Below are 17872 nucleotides of genomic sequence, written 5' to 3'. Positions count from 1 at the left end.
TTAAACCCTTTAATTTAAATTACAAATCATCCGACCTTGTGACTCCGAATATAGATTTCCTGTATTTTAAAACTGTGTGAGGATTAATCCATGAATCTGGATACAAGAATCTCCTTCTTTTCATTAAAACAGTTCTCTGCAAAGTTGTAAAACAGATACACCGCTTCATTTTTTCTGCTCTAGCTGTAAGTGGTATATATATGACATTACATGTAATGTGTTACCGTTAGGTACTGCCGTGCATTTCCAAAGCCTTCGAAACCAGCAATAATATGAAAAGATCTCCTGACCCATCTTTGACCCCTGGTGTCCCTTGGCAGGGGACGAAATTGAGATGTTAGTAATTATATTTGCTCAGTGTAATATTTGAGGATCCAGTCACGGGTCGGCCTGGTCATGCTGGTCTTACACACGTGTTCTTGTCACAGGGACGGACCTCGTGGATCACGGATGTAAGTGACACCCGTGCGGTGTTTTGCAGTTTGTAGTTTTAACACTTTTAATGCTCCTATTTGGAGGAGCTTGCCGGTGTGGATCGGGGTGCGTAGACTTGGAGGGGTGGGGGGGCATGCAAAAGGCTGGCGTGACTCTCAGCCTTCCCCCAGTGATGCGAAGTGACAGGGACAGATGTGACATATCGGTTCCGACGTACTTCCGAGCCACCAGTCACTGGCTGGGGGGGTGACTCACGTCGTGCTCTCCTCGGCTCCTGCCCCCCACCCCCCAGGACAGCACAATGACGCTCGGATGAACCTCGCCATCGCCCTCACCGCTGCCAGGTATGGCGCTGCCATTGCGAATTACACCGAGGTCGTGCGGCTCCTGAAGACGGCCGACGTCTGCACTGGGAAGCAGAGGGTGTGCGGAGCACGGTGCCGGGACGTTATCACAGGTAACGGGAAGCCGACCCCCCCGCCCCCCCCAACTAAACAATGTTTCATACTCTTTTTTCCACAACAAAATCCCTGTTAATCATGCACTCGAGCACACGATTTTCAATGTTACACTTAAATATTTAATAAGCTTTTTTTATGGTGGTCAAGGTCCTTAGGGTCTGGATGCAGTGTAATGGGGGTGGGTATTTTTTATTTCTTTTTTGGCCCCCACATAACTTTTTAAATGTCATCAGTGAGATCAGCCCCCAGTTCTCCACCTGTTGTGGATCGGCGCTGCTTCCCCGCACATGACTGCCCCCTGATGTTATTCAGCGTTTTTCAAACATTTTGTGGTTGGAAAGTCGATGTAGAAATCAGACCCCACCCCAGCCCCCGCATAGTCTGTGCTGAGACACCCCCACAGTCCCTCCATAGTCTGTGCTGAGACCCCCCTACAGTCCCCCATAGTCTGTGCTGAGACACCCCCACAGTCGCCCATAGTCTGTGCTGAGACCCCCCTACAGTCCCCCATAGTCTGTGCTGAGACACCCCCACAGTCGCCCATAGTCTGTGCTGAGACCCCCCTACAGTCCCCCATAGTCTGTGCTGAGACACCCCCACAGTCCCCCCATAGTCTGTGCTGAGACACCCCTACAGTCCCCCCATAGTCTGTGCTGAGACCCCCCCACAGTCCCCCCATAGTCTGTGCTGAGACCCCCCCACAGTCGCCCATAGTCTGTGCTGGGACACCCCCACAGTCCCCCCATAGTCTGTGCTGAGACACCCCCACAGTCCCCCCATAGTCTGTGCTGAGACACCCCCACAGTCGCCCATAGTCTGTGCTGAGACACCCCCACAGTCCCCCCATAGTCTGTGCTGAGACCCCCCCACAGTCGCCCATAGTCTGTGCTGAGACACCCCTACAGTCCCCCATAGTCTGTGCTGAGACCCCCCCCAAAGTCCCCCCATAGTCTGTGCTGAGACCCCCCCACAGTCGCCCATAGTCTGTGCTGAGACACCCCTACAGTCCCCCAGAGTCTGTGTTGCGACCCCCGCCCAGCCCCCCCACAGTCTGTGCTGAGACACCCCCACAGTCTGTGTTGCGACCCCCCCCCCCCCATCATCTGTGCCCATTAGGATTACTGTTCCGTCCCTCTTTGCCATAGTTTGCCTTAAGAAAGAAATAACAAGGAATGAAGGAAAGAGGATAGATCAGACCCTCCTCCAGCCGTGACCGTCACACAGAAGATTAGCAACTGCTGTCCCCATGACGTTAAAATGAGGCCCCCACCCCTCCCTGCTTCCCCACCTAGGGGGGGCACAGGGCGCTCTTTGACACAGGCAGGAGAAGTGGAGAAACAGGGTGCATCCGCCTGCTATTAATTACATTCCTCTGAAGTCTCCCACAGACGGGAGAGCCACTCTATTATGGGGGGGGGGCGGGGATGTGTTCACTGATAAATTAATAATCCGGCTTGTCAGTGGACGCAGATGAATGGGGCCTCATGATTGATGCTGTTTTCTTTCATAGGGCAGGAATTTGATGTCAGAGCCAAATGTGTTATCAATGCCACGGGACCTTTTACTGACTCGGTGAGGAAAATGGATGATCAGAAGAACCCCAACATCTGTCAGCCCAGCGCCGGGGTTCACATCGTCATCCCCGGCTATTACAGGTAGGGAGCAGCCCTCGCCAGCGTGGGTTCGGCACGGTGCAAGACTCTCATTAGCACGTCCGCCCAAAACAGAACGCAACAACACCAAAAACACACACACACACACACACACACAGCTCCATAATAATCAGCTCCACTAATTTACCCTAAAAGTGGAGGTAAGAATGAACACGTGCAATTAGGGTTGAGAGCGGCAGTATTTTTTATTTATTTATTTCTGTTTTGTTTTGCTTTTCTGGCTCTATGAGAGCCGGAGTAGGACTAAGTCGGTTCATTGAAGCAAATAATGCAATCAGTGAGCCAAGGGAGTGGGTGGAAAGGATGGTATGAACCACGAGTTTTTCTATGCATGGGCTCATTCTGTGTTTCTTAATGTGAAGGAACCTCTGTGTATGTTCTTTTTCTTAATGGGTGAGCCTGCTCAAGTAAGGGGTTTTTTGCTGTGTGTTCAGATTTCATTTTGATGCATGTTATTTTTGAATATAGGATAGGTACCGCCCCCTTTCCGTCATGTGACTTGGAATTAAATGTTAAACGACTCTGTGACTGTGTGTTTCAAACCCGGGCCCATTTGTACGTAATGGTGGGAGCCGCAGGACAGGCGCAGAATTAATCTCCCACTCGGAGCGCGACAGGTGCCTGATTATGGAGAATGTACCAGTCGCCCCAGTCCCACCCACCAGCGGAGGAAAGGTTAATGCAGTCCAGTCATCTTGTTTGCTCTTGTCACCGCCCCCCCCCCCAACCACCCCCACCCCCACACGCACCTCCCAACCCCTTCAAGTCCAGACAACATGGGACTACTGGACCCTGCCACGAGCGACGGCCGGGTCATCTTCTTCCTGCCCTGGGAGAAAATGACCATCGCTGGGACGACGGACACGCCCACCGACGTCACCGCCCACCCCATTCCCAGGGAGGAGGACATCAACTTCATCCTCACCGAGGTCCGCAACTATCTGAGCCCCGACGTGGAAGGTAAATGTGGAACCACCGGCATGAAGTGGCAGTCAAAATAAAACATTCATAACGGAGAATTAAATGAAGTATCGGAGAAGAAAAAAATCATTTACTAAAACCGTTTCGAGGCTCTATCCATTTTTGCTTAACGCGGGCTTTGCATCTTTAGTATAATAATACCATATCCTAATAATACTGGGATGTCCATATCGGATGTAATACCATATCCTAATAATACTGGGTGGAATAGGATGTTAATCTTCATGGAAATAAGTGTATTTCATACAGCAATTTAATTAGAATGGATATAATTTCTAAAGTTATCTTTTATGATTTGAGAAATATAAGCCATAAATGGCAACAAAGGGGAAACCATAGCTAAATAAATTAAAAAGCCATAACGTGATATTTATTGAATTTTGAGGAATCGCACTATTGAAACTTTACATATATGTATATAATATTTCTGCGTCTCATCCTGTTCGTACCACTGCTTATGTACATAGTAGCTGGTCTTGTCAAAAGGGAGAACTGGCAAAACGAATATAGATCAGAAGCCGCTTGAAGAATCTGCAAATATTTTTTATCCTTTAAAATGATCTAAAAATGCCCAGCGGTCTCGCTCTGTGAATGGCGGTGCAGCTAACAGGAATGCAAATCTGATAAAAACATATGTTGTTTTACGGATGTCTTAAATGATCCATTCATTTCGGCAGTAAAGAGCAATTAGCCTTTGCATTAATCGCTAATTTTATGTCTGCAGCATTCATGAATCGGTGTAATTACCATCTCTGTTAATGAGTGGTATTCTGGCTAATTTTGCATTTTATATGCCATAAAAAAACATATAATTATTGATGACCTCGAATATTTCAAAGAAATGGACATTACCTGGATTTCTTTGCATAGCTGAAGGAACCCTGACAGTAATGTTCCTTTTATGACCTAAAGAATATGTATTTTGCTTGAACACGAAAAATGAACAGTTTTAGTTTACTAAAGGCGGTATAACACTGACACATGAATGTTGCCTAATTTATAACACCTGTTTGTGATAGTAAATAAGTCTTTTGGTTTCACATATATATTTTTTCTCCAATCTACAAATAGCTGATAGTGCAAGCAGCTGACAGAAATAAATGAGTTAATCTGATGCCAGTGTGGACTTACTCACTGATATTAATCCATCTGCAGGCCCTAGAATGTGGACAGATACAAATCTCTGCTTTAATTATGTATGGGAGCCAGACTTAAAACAAGAGCCATCAGCCTGACTGTTCCGTTATTTCTGAGAGCGACTTTATGAGGTCTTTCCTGTAGGTAGTTATCCTACATTTCCCCCGGATATCATTCCGGTTTGTTTTCTCCACCACCCCAACTGATAGTCAGAAATGGATTTTTTCTTGTCTGGGTCCACCTTGTGGGAATAAGTGTTTATAAATTGGCGGGGAATTAAAATAAATAATTATCATAATAACGAATGCCGGATCGACTCCTATTGTTTTAGATTAGCCTTCCATGCGAGATCCCGCCGGCGCTGGTGTCATCGCCCATCGGCAGAGAGCTCGGCGAGCCTCCAAGACAGACGGCTGGGTTCGGCGTGGCCTAGAGAGACTTTATTAAATGAATGACAGCCGCGTGTCTGAACAGGACGCGCAGCTATCGATTTCTTCGCAGACGCCACCTAATTGTTTTTAGTTCGCAATGGGCACGAACTTGATTATTTGATCGATTAACTTGATATCGGCTCACCACCCCCTCCTGTGGCTTCCGTGTCTTTATAAAACAAAAGAGAAAGATCAAAGAGGATTAGTTGTTCTTTAGGTGTTTGTCGTGACCTGCTAGGAGACACCCAGACGCCCTGGGCAGGAGCTGATCCAGGCAGTGGCGTTGTGTCTGATGCATGTTTGGGAGAGGCCCCCATGAAGCTCTGTGCTCCTGATCTCGGGTGGGGATAGGAGGTGAGTGAACTGGAAGGGCCGGTTGAACGGGGGGGGGGGGGGGGGGTGGAGGGTAAATCCCCCATGCCTCTGTCATCACCGGACCCCTCACGACCTTGGCTGTTTGGGGAGCGGAGCAGCATCAGGCCTCAGATGCTGCTCGCGTGATGAAGATGGAGCAGGGGATTATGGGGGATGGTTCCTGATGTGATTTGTTACATGGCGTTGGAGTCGACGCTCTCCTGGTGGGCCCAGAGTGGACCATCTTTATTTCCCCACCCCCCGGAATGCTGCGTCTCTGCAGTAAGACGTGGCTCTGTATCGCACCATGACGGCCCTCCCACGGTGAGGGCATATCTACCCCCCCCTTCTGGCATGCCACTGAGCAGTTTTTGTTCTCCCTCCCCTGGAAACTCCCTGCACTCGGAACAGACCCCGGTGCCCCCCCCCCCCCCCCCCCAAGTAAGTCACCCGCCAGACGCCAGACCAGCCTACGCTCTCCATGGGCCGATGTTAGACCTCGGTGCCCAATGGCAAAAATTTCCCGGGAGACGGTCAGAATCGTATTTACCACTCTATTTATTTGTGTTCAGTCACTAAAGTAACATTTAAATCTGAAAGAATTTTAAACTGGATTCAGAGAGCTAAGGGCTGAAGTCTTGTTTCCCTAAGAAATATTGAATACCTCGACAAGTCTGGCTTGCATCCCTCACCCTGGGTTATTGGAGTTTAATGTTTCAGAATTCCAGAATATGTCTGCCATTGACCCACTTGTCCCAGGGTTAATATAGATTGTGTCTGCGAGGGCGATGTTTTGTATAATGCATGGCTTCCTGCGTGTCGCGGAAACAAACACGCGTTGTCTTCGTCGGAGAGTGGTTTATTGCCCGTGCCAGCTTGGAGGTTCCAGAGCTACTCCGCCTGTCATAAATGTTTTAAAAATGCCCTTTGATAATGAGTTTGTCATTGTTTTATTCAGAAATATCACCCAGCCCATTACTGCGGCAGGTAGTTTTCCAATCAATACACAACATCTTATTAATAATTAATTCCTTATATGTCACCGCAGTACAAAAAGTCTCCAGCGCAGGTAGTGGATCAGCATTGAAAGCTCATTTATTGAGCTCCCAAGTGGCCTGACCAGCAGAGGCACCAACACCAGGCCAGACCAGGAGCAGAGCTAAACAGCGGAATATCATTAGCATTCCTCTGCCAGTACTTAGCCCTGTCTGGTACCCAAATGGATGGTCTCTTCTGTCAAGTTCATGATGGTTGGTCTCCTCTGTGAGCCTGTTGGATTTATTGTGGTTGGTCTCTCCTGCATGGCTGTCCTGCATGATGGATAGTCTCTTATTATCTGATTCATGATGTTTGGTCTCCCCAGTAGGCTTACCAGAAACATGGTGGTTGGTCTCTCCTGTAGGCCAGTCAGAATCATAGTGGTTGTCTCTTCTGTCGCAATGATTGTCATAATGATGGTGGTTGGTCTCTCCTGTAGGCTTGTGAGAAACATGGTGGTTGGTCTTTCCTGTAGGCCTGTCAGTCATGGTGGTTGGTCTCCTCTCCTGTAGGCCTGTCAGAATCATGGAGGTTGTCTCTTCTGTAGGCTTGTCAGAATCATGGTGGTTGATCTCTCCTGCAGGCCAGTCAGAATCATAGTGGTTGTCTCTTCTGTCACAATGATTGTCATAATGATGGTGGTTGGTCTCTCCTGTAGGCTTGTGAGAAACATGGTGGTTGGTCTTTCTTAGGAGCCTGACAAATAATAATACAGACAAATACAATAATACGGTAATGCAGAACTGAATGGGCCAAATCAGAGCGACTTTTTATTCATTATTCGTTATTCGTTTCTTTAATAAAAAAACACCTGTTCATTTGTTCATGCAGAGGACTGTTTTCGATGAACCGTCTGGCATCACCTTAGCATGGTATTAAGGTGCACCAAACAGGTGCTGTGATCCGCTGGCGATACAGGCTCATTTTCTGTCAATTCTCCAAACCTGAGAGAGAAGACAGGCAGGCCAGAACCCGGGGACCAGCGACGAGCACCAGTCACCCCCCCGTTTCTGCTTTGTCCACGCTCAGTCAGACGAGGAGACGTTTTGGCTGCCTGGAGTGGAATCCGCCCTCTGGTCACGGACCCCAACTCCAAGGATACCCAGTCGATCTGCCGCAACCACATTGTGAATATCAGTGACAGCGGGCTGGTCACGATTGCTGGTATTTATGTATATTTTCTTTTCTTTTTTTTTACCTTTGCAACAGTAGATTTGTGAAATTATAATTATTCCAATTGTTTTGATGAGTATTCTCCTACCATCTCATATATATGTAAATGATAACATTATGGTTGGTTTCAGGCTTTTCAGATTCAATCAGAATTTGATCCAGTTGAATTTGTTTATGTAATGATCACAATGCAACAGATTGATTGCTTCTGCCTGAAAGGCTTCCACCTTGAATAACCTGAAAATCTTATCTAAGGAGGGAAGTGGACCACCTATCGCTCCATGGCTACGGAGACCCTTGACGCGGCGGTCAAGGCCCACGATCTGGGAGGGGGGCCAAGCCAGACCGTGGGCCTGATGCTGGAGGGAGCCAAAGACTGGAGCCCGACTACATACATCCGTCTTGTGCAAGACTATGGGCTGGAAGTGGAGGTGAGTTCAGTGCTGCGACTGTTTAATGTTTCAGGTGATTTTGAAATGTAACGTGATGCCTCATGAGTTTTCAGGTGACCCTGAACATGGCTGAAGCAGGCTAAGTTTGTGCAGCAACTGAGCAACTTTCACACAAAGTAAGCTTGGTATATTGTAGTGATCTTTGATTATTATTATTAGTAGTAGTAATAGTAGTAGTAATAGTAATTTACAGACCACTGATAAAAAACATGTCATGTTACTCCTTTTGATTTTACCTCTTCTTATTAAAGTAAAAATATCAATTAAAAATACGTTGTAGATAAAAAGCTGAAAACAAGCACTCCTACATAATAAGGTCAAGTGGAACAGCTGATTAGCATGCACAGAACACAATGCAGCACACAATCTCATGGGGCAATAAAATTTCATGAAAAAGATTCCTTCATTCACCACACGTTCCTCGTCTTGGTACCTCCGTGGTACCTCACAATCTGAGTGTCTCCTAGCAGTCGGCTAGACAATGCATTTAAAGTTCTTGTTTAATAAAGAAATTCATCTAGCTACCTGATAACTTAAGCCACACGCTGACTTTGTCCCAGAAATAGTACAGTACAGCGTATTAAAGTAATTCAGAAATTGCATGTTATTATTTCTGTGGGTTCAGGTTTAATTTTAAGCTGTATTTTAGAATGAGAATGTGTAATCTTGGTGCCCAAAGAAAGAGGTTATGCATGTCAGATCGATGCCGGCTGAATGAAACGACAGGCACAGTACAGGATGCATCCGGAGGCCTTATCGGGGAGTTCTTCCTGTCTGGCCACACGTCATCACTCCTGTCAGCTCTCCAGGACAATCAGCAGCATGTTAGACGCCCAACGAGCCGCTCGACCGACCTGCAAATAACAATAAGGGGGGGGGGGGGGGTCCCTCTGTTACTGCATGTGAGAGACTTTTAACCCCTCGTTAGATGTGAGATGTGAAGAAAGCATAATCTATGATCCTGATGTTTCCGGAATGTTTAAAAAGGTCAGTATGCTGATATTTTTGACAGCACTTGACCTTTGGTGGAAAAAGTAACAAAACCATCGGAATTGAAATAACTTCCTCTTTGTTTAGTCGTGGCATGCAATTGAGGCACACAGCCATCTCATGTAAATGATTACATTTAATTTTTTAATTTTTTAAAAATTTAGGTTTCGAGCTAGCTAGCCACTCGGCCATGGCTGTCTTGATCAACGGTGAATGGTTTCACCCTGCAGGTGGCCAAACACCTGACTGCAACCTATGGGGGACGAGCTTTTGAGGTGGCTAAAATGGCTCAAGTGACCGGGAAACGGTGGCCAATCGTGGGCAAGCGACTTGTGTCTGAATTCCCTTACATTGAGAGTGAGGTATGCACCTACTATGAACTTCGCCATGAGTTTTCATCAGTTCTGAGATCCACACCAACTGTATACTATTGTAAATTCTGTTGAAAATACTTCTTTAGCATATGCTAATTTGAAGGATATCTCAGAAAAGCTGGTCCTTCCTCAGGTCCAGTATGCCATCAAGGAGTATGCCTGCACGACCATTGATGTCATCGCCCGACGCACACGGCTGGGCTTTCTGAACGTGCAGGCAGCCGACGAGGCCTTACCGCGCATCGTGGAGATCATGGGGAAGCAGCTGAGGTGGAGCGAGCAGAAGAAGAGGGTAGCTACCTTTCTTGCCATCTTACGACCCTCTTTTGTTCGTTATCAGTCGCCTTCGTCTATGTCCACAATGTCATCCTACGTTATTTACTAACTCTTTTAAAGTTTCTTACACATGAGCTATTTACGCTGAGGAAAGCTTAGCAATAGCCATGAAAATTCCTATACTCCAGGCAGGATTCCTTGTACCACTCTCCCGTGTTTCTTTCACCAAAAGCCGTGGCAGGTTGTTAAAATCCAGCACCGTGCTGTTTGTTTTATGAGGTTATTCCTTTGAGGTTTGCCTCAAAAGGACATGAATTGCTTCAGCCTGCCACACGCAGCACGTTTATTCATAGCTGGGCTGTATGTAGACATCGATTTATGTCAGCTAAATATTGACGACTAAATACACCAGTGGGTCAACTGGCATTACTTTGATGTCACTATGTTCACATGAGTTCAGTCAAGTAATTATAAAGCAATACAGTAGTCCATGACTCTCTTGCTGTCCCACACCTCAAAATTATTGCATTTTTAACCATCCTAGATCTGTAAAAGTCACTACTGCAGGACATCTCCAATAGAGCAACAAAGAAAATTATGGGCAATTGAAGACTTGAAAGCCTTATCATATAGACTCCTAGATGGTCTATATCAGGGCTCTTCAAATCTGAACCTCAATTCCAAATCCTGGCCTTGTTTTCAGTAGTGAATTTATTAATTACTGATTCTGATTAGCCAGAGTCTTCACACCTGACTCAGAGGTGAAGGAAGGCTGGAAAATCAGCAGGGTTTGGCCCTTGAGGACCATGATTTGAATAGCCCTGTTCTATATCTTCTCCCTTTGAATGAGTTCATCACCACCATGAATGCCTCTACATACAGTAAGAAGAATGGTTGTCCAGTCAACTTGCTGGTTATTTGGTTAATGTTCTTGCCTGGTGGATCTTCGGTAAGTTTCTACTCTCTCCAATAGGAGGAGCTTGCTGCAGCCAAGCAGTTCCTGCATCACGAGATGGGCTACAAGGCTAAGTCCGAGCAGTTGACCAACATGTCGGAAATCGCCCTAACGTCTGCCGAGGTTGACAGGTAAGCAGACTGTACCTTTGCTCCGTCTCACTGTGAGAAGCCTCTACCTGCTCTCCTGTGGGAACGGTACATGGTCAGCCATTCACGTCTAATTCCTCTGTCAATAGGTATAAGAAGCGATTCCATAAGTTCGACAAAGAAAATAAGGGGTTTATCACCACCGTAGATGTTCAGCAGGTTTTAGAGGTAAGGACTTCCAGTTTAATTTTCTAGTTTTTCTTTGTTCTTCCCACTGGAGAGTGTGTGATTAGCAGTGGGCGTTCGTCTGTATATCTTTAGAACACCCGGGGAGGGTTATGCTTCTCACTCTCTGTTCTTTAATATTGCTGCTCTGTTTCAGGGATCCTCTTTTAGCTCTGTGAAAATGACATTGAGCCTGTCAGCCAGCAAATATTATAGGCTTCGAATGCATTCCCAATCTGGGACCTAGTTTTGCTAATTATAATCGCCAACTTATGAGTTTATACACTCGCCCAATCACAGAGTCAATAGGAGAATCGTCTGAGTTTGCACTTGTACCATTGTTTCAAGCAACGAAAGGCAAACTCAGGGGAAGCAATATGATCTCGTGCAGCGGATCCCCTTCCGGGATAACCGAGAAGATGCCGTCTTTGTTCCGTAGAGGTAGAAAATTAGTATGACGATGAATAAAATATGGTTTGGGGTACGGGACCCAACAAACCCAGATGGACTATGAGTCTTTGGAGAGTTGCCACTGTGGCATGTTATGTCGTTTTAGAGGGATGCGCGTGGTTTCCCTTGGCAACCGGAGATCCCAAGATGTTCCCCGTTAACCTGTCCATCCATGTTTCTTCTTTAGAGCATCAGCATCCAGATTGATGAGAACACACTCCATGAAATCCTCAACGAAGTCGATCTGAACAAAAACGGACAGATCGAACTGAATGAATTCTTGCAGGTATGTGTCGCCTGTCAGGCTGAAGAATAGTGTCTCATGTACGAATTTTCATAATACAAATATATAATATAAATGGTATCATTTTCCAGTGGCTCAGTGGGTAGCATTGTTGCCTCACACCTCCTGTGACGGGGTTCGAATTCCTGCCTGCTGCGTCCTCAGCGTACACTGGTTTCCATCCGTGGTCCAAAGACTTGCAGTTGAATTGGTGCATCTCAGTTGCCTGTTGTACATGACTGTATGTAGGTATGTGCTCTGCAGTGGGCTGGAATCACATCCAGGGTGTCCCCAGTTATGCTGCCTGTGATGGGCTTCAGGCTTCTGCGCAATCCTGCTCCAGACTAATGGTTAAATTGCTGGTTTTTCCATCCAGAAATTAGATGCTCATTATTTTTTAACCCTAGATCCTTTCCTAAGCTCAGAATTTGTTTTTGTTGTTGGATTTTTGAAATAGAGATGATAAAAAAATGATTAGAACTAATAATAAAGTTATTAGTTATTGTTGGCTTTTCATCGGCACTTAGGGGGACGGGGGGGACGGGGGCTGTACTTGAACCTTTTTGTCAAGTGGAGGTCCTTTGACAGGCCTCTTCAGATATGAGATGCTATCTGGCAATGGCTGGTGGGTGGGGGGGGGGGGGGTGTAGGAGCCCCCAGCCCAGTCCAGCCTGCATCCCTCCGTCTGCTCTGCCAGCTCGCTCCTGCGAGGTGACAATGATAAATGCAGAACATGAGTCCCATTAATGCCGGGGATTTCGGCCCATGTCAGCCCTTTCTTCACCGCGTCAAGTTAAACAAACAAGATGGGACCGGCGGAAATGCCGGTCGCTGCTTCCGAGACAAGCCCCATGCCAGGCACGAGTCTCCACACCGGCCGACGTCACGTGTGGTCACAGGGGGCCACCGGGGCCACTTACTCATGTCCAGGACCGTTAGTTGCACGTTGATGACTTTGCCTGCCGGTGATCTTGATCGTTTTCACCATCAATCGACCACCATCTGACCAACACACCTCCCAGTATCACTGTTTTGTGTAAATTTACAGTGCTCCCACGTTTGCCTCCATATCGGGATTACGGCTCGGGTCTCTCCACCGGGGGCACGCCTATGAGCGTGTCTGCCGCCGGTGTCCAAGACTCTGGCGTGCTCCTTCCTGGCTCGAGTTCATGAGATGAAACCAATTAGAGGAGTGAGAGGAAATCTTTCCAATGAGCTTCGATAATGAGTCCGGGGCTTCTTCCATGCAGTAAATTAGTCACTATCGTGCAGCAGTATAATTAGTAGAGGAGTGGAGGAATTACAATGTTACGGCAGGGACTAGATTACCGGTAATCTGGGGTTTAATGAAACCACATAATTTAATCTTCATTAGTGTAGATTTTAAGGGGAAGGCAAATGGAATTCCTCCACTGGCAGGGTGATCAGGTTGCATTATGGACGGACAAGGGCTTCCTCGCCGAGGATGGTGGCAGACTTCGATCCGGAGCGGCTAGGAAGCTGGATGTGCTCAGGCATGATAATGACAACCACCCCCCCCCCACCACCACCCCCATGCTCACCCGCACACTTTTAACACACGTACGGGGTCGAGCTGAAGATTACAGGAAAGCCACACTGGAGAAGGGAAGAAATTAGTATGGAGAGACCTGAAATAACAGTGGAAGAATGTGGGTTTTAGTGAGCTGGCTCAGAGAACAAATGGTTATGTCTTTAAAATAGTAAAATAAGAAAATATTCCTGTAACCATTACTACTTATTTAAAGTAACACGGATGTAAATTGTGTAATTATTTTTGTTTTTCTTTGGCTCTTTGGAAAATGCTTATGGTGTTGAGGTTGGTCCACTTGATTTCATTAGGGTGATAACTGACAAAATGTTTTTTAAACTTTGCAGTCACATTGTATGGATGAAGATCTGCAACTCATCAAATTTTGAGACAAATCGCACTAAAATTGAAGCAGTGTCACATAGTGGTGTCAAAGAGATGGGCAGCATCAGACACTTGATCTTATTGGTGTGATACCTCAAAAAGTATTTGACAGATCTTCTTCAGACTTTGCAGACACATCATATGGGAGACAAACTGGAAAAGATCAAATTCTGAGACAAATCACAACAAAATTAAAATAGCACCACAAACTGGTATCAAAGTGAAAGTCAACCTCAGACATTTGATCTCATTAGCGTGATACCTCAAATAGTATTTGTCAGATATTTTTCATACTTCACAGTAATTCTGTATATGAGAAGGTTTGTAAGTAATTTAATTTTGAGACAGTGCACCAAAATTAAAGCAGAATTAAAGCAGTGGCACATGAAAGGACAGCCACAGACAGATCTGGCGAACCTGATTACATAATACTTTACAGATGATTTAATTAAGATTTTTGGGGTGTGGGTGTAGATTATATGGGGGAGGGGGAGTGATGGGGTCACCCTGGGAATACGGTGTTGTTTAGTCCACCACAGTCCATGAGACAGGGGACACCCCAGATGGGATGCCAGTCCACCACAGGGCAAGAGGCAGGGGACACTCTGGACAGAATGGCAGTCCACCACATGTGATGAAGAAGGGGACAGTCCCATTCTAAAAATGTTATTGTTTGTTTCAAGTTACTCCTCGGCATGTCTATCAACATTGTACGCCATGGCTGGCACGTCCGGCTGTGCTGTTACTCTTCCAGCTGATGAGTGCTGTACAGAAGGGTCAGGTCTCCGACAGCCGGCTGGCCATCCTTATGAAGACCGTGGAGGAGAGCCTGGAGCAGCGGGAGCCCGTCTCCGTGGACAGGAGTGGCGGAGGTGTGTGAGTCCCGGCGGCTGAGCAACACCAGCTTCTGCTGTGTTACAACCCTACTCAGTCCCCTACTCAGTCCCTCAGTCACCTGCTCCACTCGCGTCTAACGGCTGTCTAACACTGTGTACTTTTATACTAAATGAGTTTCTGTCCTAATATGATATGAACGCCTTGCACCGGAATATTTTTTGTACTTTTGTATGTTATTGTATTTTGGCAATTATGTTTCTTCGAGGCGGTTCTCATGTCTAAATAAAAGTGAGTGTAGTGTTAAAATTCCAATGTTGCTTTAAAAGGAATGCATTTCAATGTTTCTAAAGCATACTTATTTTTTTCCCTCTAAACCAGTGTACTGTACTCCTGTGCCATTTTACACTCCAGCAACTTTTGTAAAATGAAAGCAAGTATTATTACCCGTTTCATTTAAAGCAGCTGCTTGCAACGGGTATTATAGCACAGGAAGGTGTCTTACAATATACGGCACGATATAGATTTTATTCGATTTTGTACTGTTGCATATTGGAATGTGCATATTGTCTGTCGAACTTTCAGAAAAAAAATTAATAATGCACACAATGTATTGTTGCTCTGTTCATTCAATGTCAGGGTGTTTTTTATTTTCTGCCAATTTTGTATTTTTATTTTATTGTTTATACATACTGGTTTCTATATATGCAAGATATTTATTCAATTAGTGTGCTTAAATGTCAAACGAAATACAGCCCTATAATAAGCATGCTTAAATATTCCAAAGACTCGCATAGAAAGTGTTACGTGATTGGTTCTTGGAAGTGTTATTGTGCTCGCTGATTTTATTATGCAGAATGGGATTAACTATTGTATTTGAAGCAGGCTTTTAATTTCTGGATCTGTCTGTGCGGTTGGTATTTTTATTACTATTAATTTATTGCTTCTGGTTTGCCGGGTGGGTCGCTTGCATTTATAGAGTAATAAGAGAATGTATTTAATGTGCCTTGCTTTCAGATCTAGTATGAATTGAAAACATGAATCAATATGACTGATTAAACTATACAGGCCCCAGCTTTTAAGCATGCTTAATTTCACAGTACCTATAAATAACTTAATTATTGTCTTGCACTCTTTCAAAGCTAAGATTTCATATGTTTGTTCCTGGAATGATTATGAATGAAAAAACTGTTTTGTGTGTTCAAAATGCGTCCGTGTGTAATTCTTTGTCCGCTATTTTGCGTAATTCATCTTCATTTAAATGCAATTGTGAAAAGACTGCAGTTGTCGGCCTTCGCACAAGACATATTGAATTTAAAGGTTGATTAGGGGAGAGTCGTTTGGGATATTGCAGCTGAACTCAACTCTTGGGCGAATCAATCAGCGGAGTTACTCGCTTCCTATGTAAGCGCTGCACCAAGCCACACACTGCAGTAGGAAATGTGTGCACTTGGCGCTGAAGTAGCATTGATAATTTCACTCTAAAATTTATAAAAACTTCACACATACTAAAAGTAATGCATTTTTTATTTTACTTTTTCTACCCCACTTTAAAATCCTAGAATCTTAAAATCTGAGTGTATTCTTGGTATACTTTATTATAATCATTTATGGTAGCACCAGCTAGGCATGAAATTTGCTCAAAAAATAGGCAAGAGGTTTAAAGGCTTATTCGTCCAATAGCAATAAGGAATTTTAAAAACAGTTTTACAAAATCGTATTCAAAATAACAAGCAAAACTTTATTCACTATGTTACATGTGAGCTACATTCATTTGAATTTTCATTAGGGGCATCTGTCATGTAAATAAAACTGCAAGTTTTACAATTTCTAAAACTGTAATGAATACTAGCTTTGATTCGTGCAAAACCAACTTATTCTTCGTGAATAACTGAACACGTTGTCTTCTTAGTACTAACCATAAGTGCTTTGGGCAGACTTATGGAAAAGCCCAGCGATACAAATCTTACTTAAATATGTGTTAAATGGTTGACTAATACAGAGCAAAATAATTTTTTCTCAGCTGCAAATCTCTTGGGAATCCTTGGAGGAGAAAGTAGCCAATTACATTTTCTGAAAAAGAATAAAAACCTTGCGTATAATTTGCAGTCACGCCACCCTACATTTCACATAGGCTTGAAGCTTATGTTAGAGATGTTGGATGGTACCAAGAGTCAATCTGATTCTGGTTTATCGCTTAAGTCAATCAAGGTCTCTAACATGCAGGATTGTGCGCACTGACCATCTCCAATTCCCGGGGAGCCACATGTTTTGAAACGAGAGCCTAATGAGGCTTCATTAATGGGACAATTTCAATACTTATACCTTTAGTTATACCTTTCAAATGGGGCTAAAATCTCAATGAACCATAAAGTTGTCCTTGTAGGAGTCCAGTACCGAAATCGATGTAGCCCATTAATAAGATCAAAATAAGCTTTGCACTGGATAATGTGCCAGGTTATTGTATTATCACTAACAGTGTATATGCTTTTCCGTGTGGCTGTTCCAGGTTCATCCAGTCCAGCCAATGGCTGACGTGGCAATGGACCATTAAATGTTAAGAGAAAACCTGGACATGGTGCTTTTCTTTGAGGTTAATTGGTTATAATTGGAATTGATACTACAATCTGAGCATTTGAATAAAAGATACTGTGCAGCAGTATACATTTTCTTTTTAAATTAGTTGTGTGTAATGACGTTCATAATATTAAGATGAACTCTACTCTGCAAAAGAGTAATCGATTATCTGCAATGAATCTAGCAAGTTTATGTACTCAGTTCAATGCTCTTCCAGTTGTTTTTCAAAATCACTCTTGTGTCCCCAAAGTTACACTGAGGTGATGTAGAGACAGGGCTCTCAATTGCTTTGCTGATGCAGTTATCCAAAGCAAACCTTAGTTTTGCAGCCATATCCTTTATTGATAGAAATTTGTGTGAAATATTTTGCATGTGTACCATAGCAAAGCCCCTACTTAAACTTCAACTAGCTGCCTTCGAGTTGTAAGTCCCTAATCTGCTTCCCCAGTTAATCCATCCATCCATCTTTCATCCACTTATGCGGTACAGCTTCCAGTTAATGATGTTCAATATTTACTGATGATTGTTTTAAACACGGAGCGCAACTGATGTACTTTCCATACTTTTCTATTTATTACGAGCTGTTATTTGCTAAAATATAAGATAAACATTTAACAGTCACAAACATATGTAAACTTTCATCCGGTATCTTCAGCCTATCTTTCGTGGATCCTGTTGGGTACTATTAGCGCCCTCTAATGGACACGGGAGTCACCGTGTGGTCATAAAGAATGCCGTCCATGCCAGCTCA

The 17872-nt window shown here is 44.6% G+C and overlaps 1 protein-coding gene across 1 annotated transcript in view; it reads left to right on the top strand.

The window, feature by feature from the left end:
- The window catches only part of LOC111859821 (glycerol-3-phosphate dehydrogenase, mitochondrial), a 32398-nt gene extending 16647 nt beyond the window's left edge, over positions 1 to 15751 (top strand). The window contains exons 7-17 of the mRNA XM_023842868.2: positions 728 to 892; positions 2407 to 2551; positions 3336 to 3529; positions 7540 to 7674; positions 7939 to 8114; positions 9356 to 9487; positions 9633 to 9791; positions 10749 to 10861; positions 10969 to 11047; positions 11682 to 11780; positions 14465 to 15751. Coding sequence (XP_023698636.2) covers positions 728 to 892; positions 2407 to 2551; positions 3336 to 3529; positions 7540 to 7674; positions 7939 to 8114; positions 9356 to 9487; positions 9633 to 9791; positions 10749 to 10861; positions 10969 to 11047; positions 11682 to 11780; positions 14465 to 14590 — 1523 coding nt within the window. The 3' untranslated portion in view covers positions 14591 to 15751. The remainder of the gene's footprint in view (positions 1 to 727; positions 893 to 2406; positions 2552 to 3335; positions 3530 to 7539; positions 7675 to 7938; positions 8115 to 9355; positions 9488 to 9632; positions 9792 to 10748; positions 10862 to 10968; positions 11048 to 11681; positions 11781 to 14464) is intronic.
- The last annotated feature ends 2121 nt before the right edge of the window (positions 15752 to 17872 follow it).

This window comes from Paramormyrops kingsleyae, chromosome 1 (assembly GCF_048594095.1).
Source record: "Paramormyrops kingsleyae isolate MSU_618 chromosome 1, PKINGS_0.4, whole genome shotgun sequence".
In the NCBI taxonomy this organism is placed as follows: domain Eukaryota; kingdom Metazoa; phylum Chordata; class Actinopteri; order Osteoglossiformes; family Mormyridae; genus Paramormyrops; species Paramormyrops kingsleyae.
Note: the sequence above shows the minus strand (reverse complement) of the source record. Positions and strands in the feature narration are given on the sequence as shown.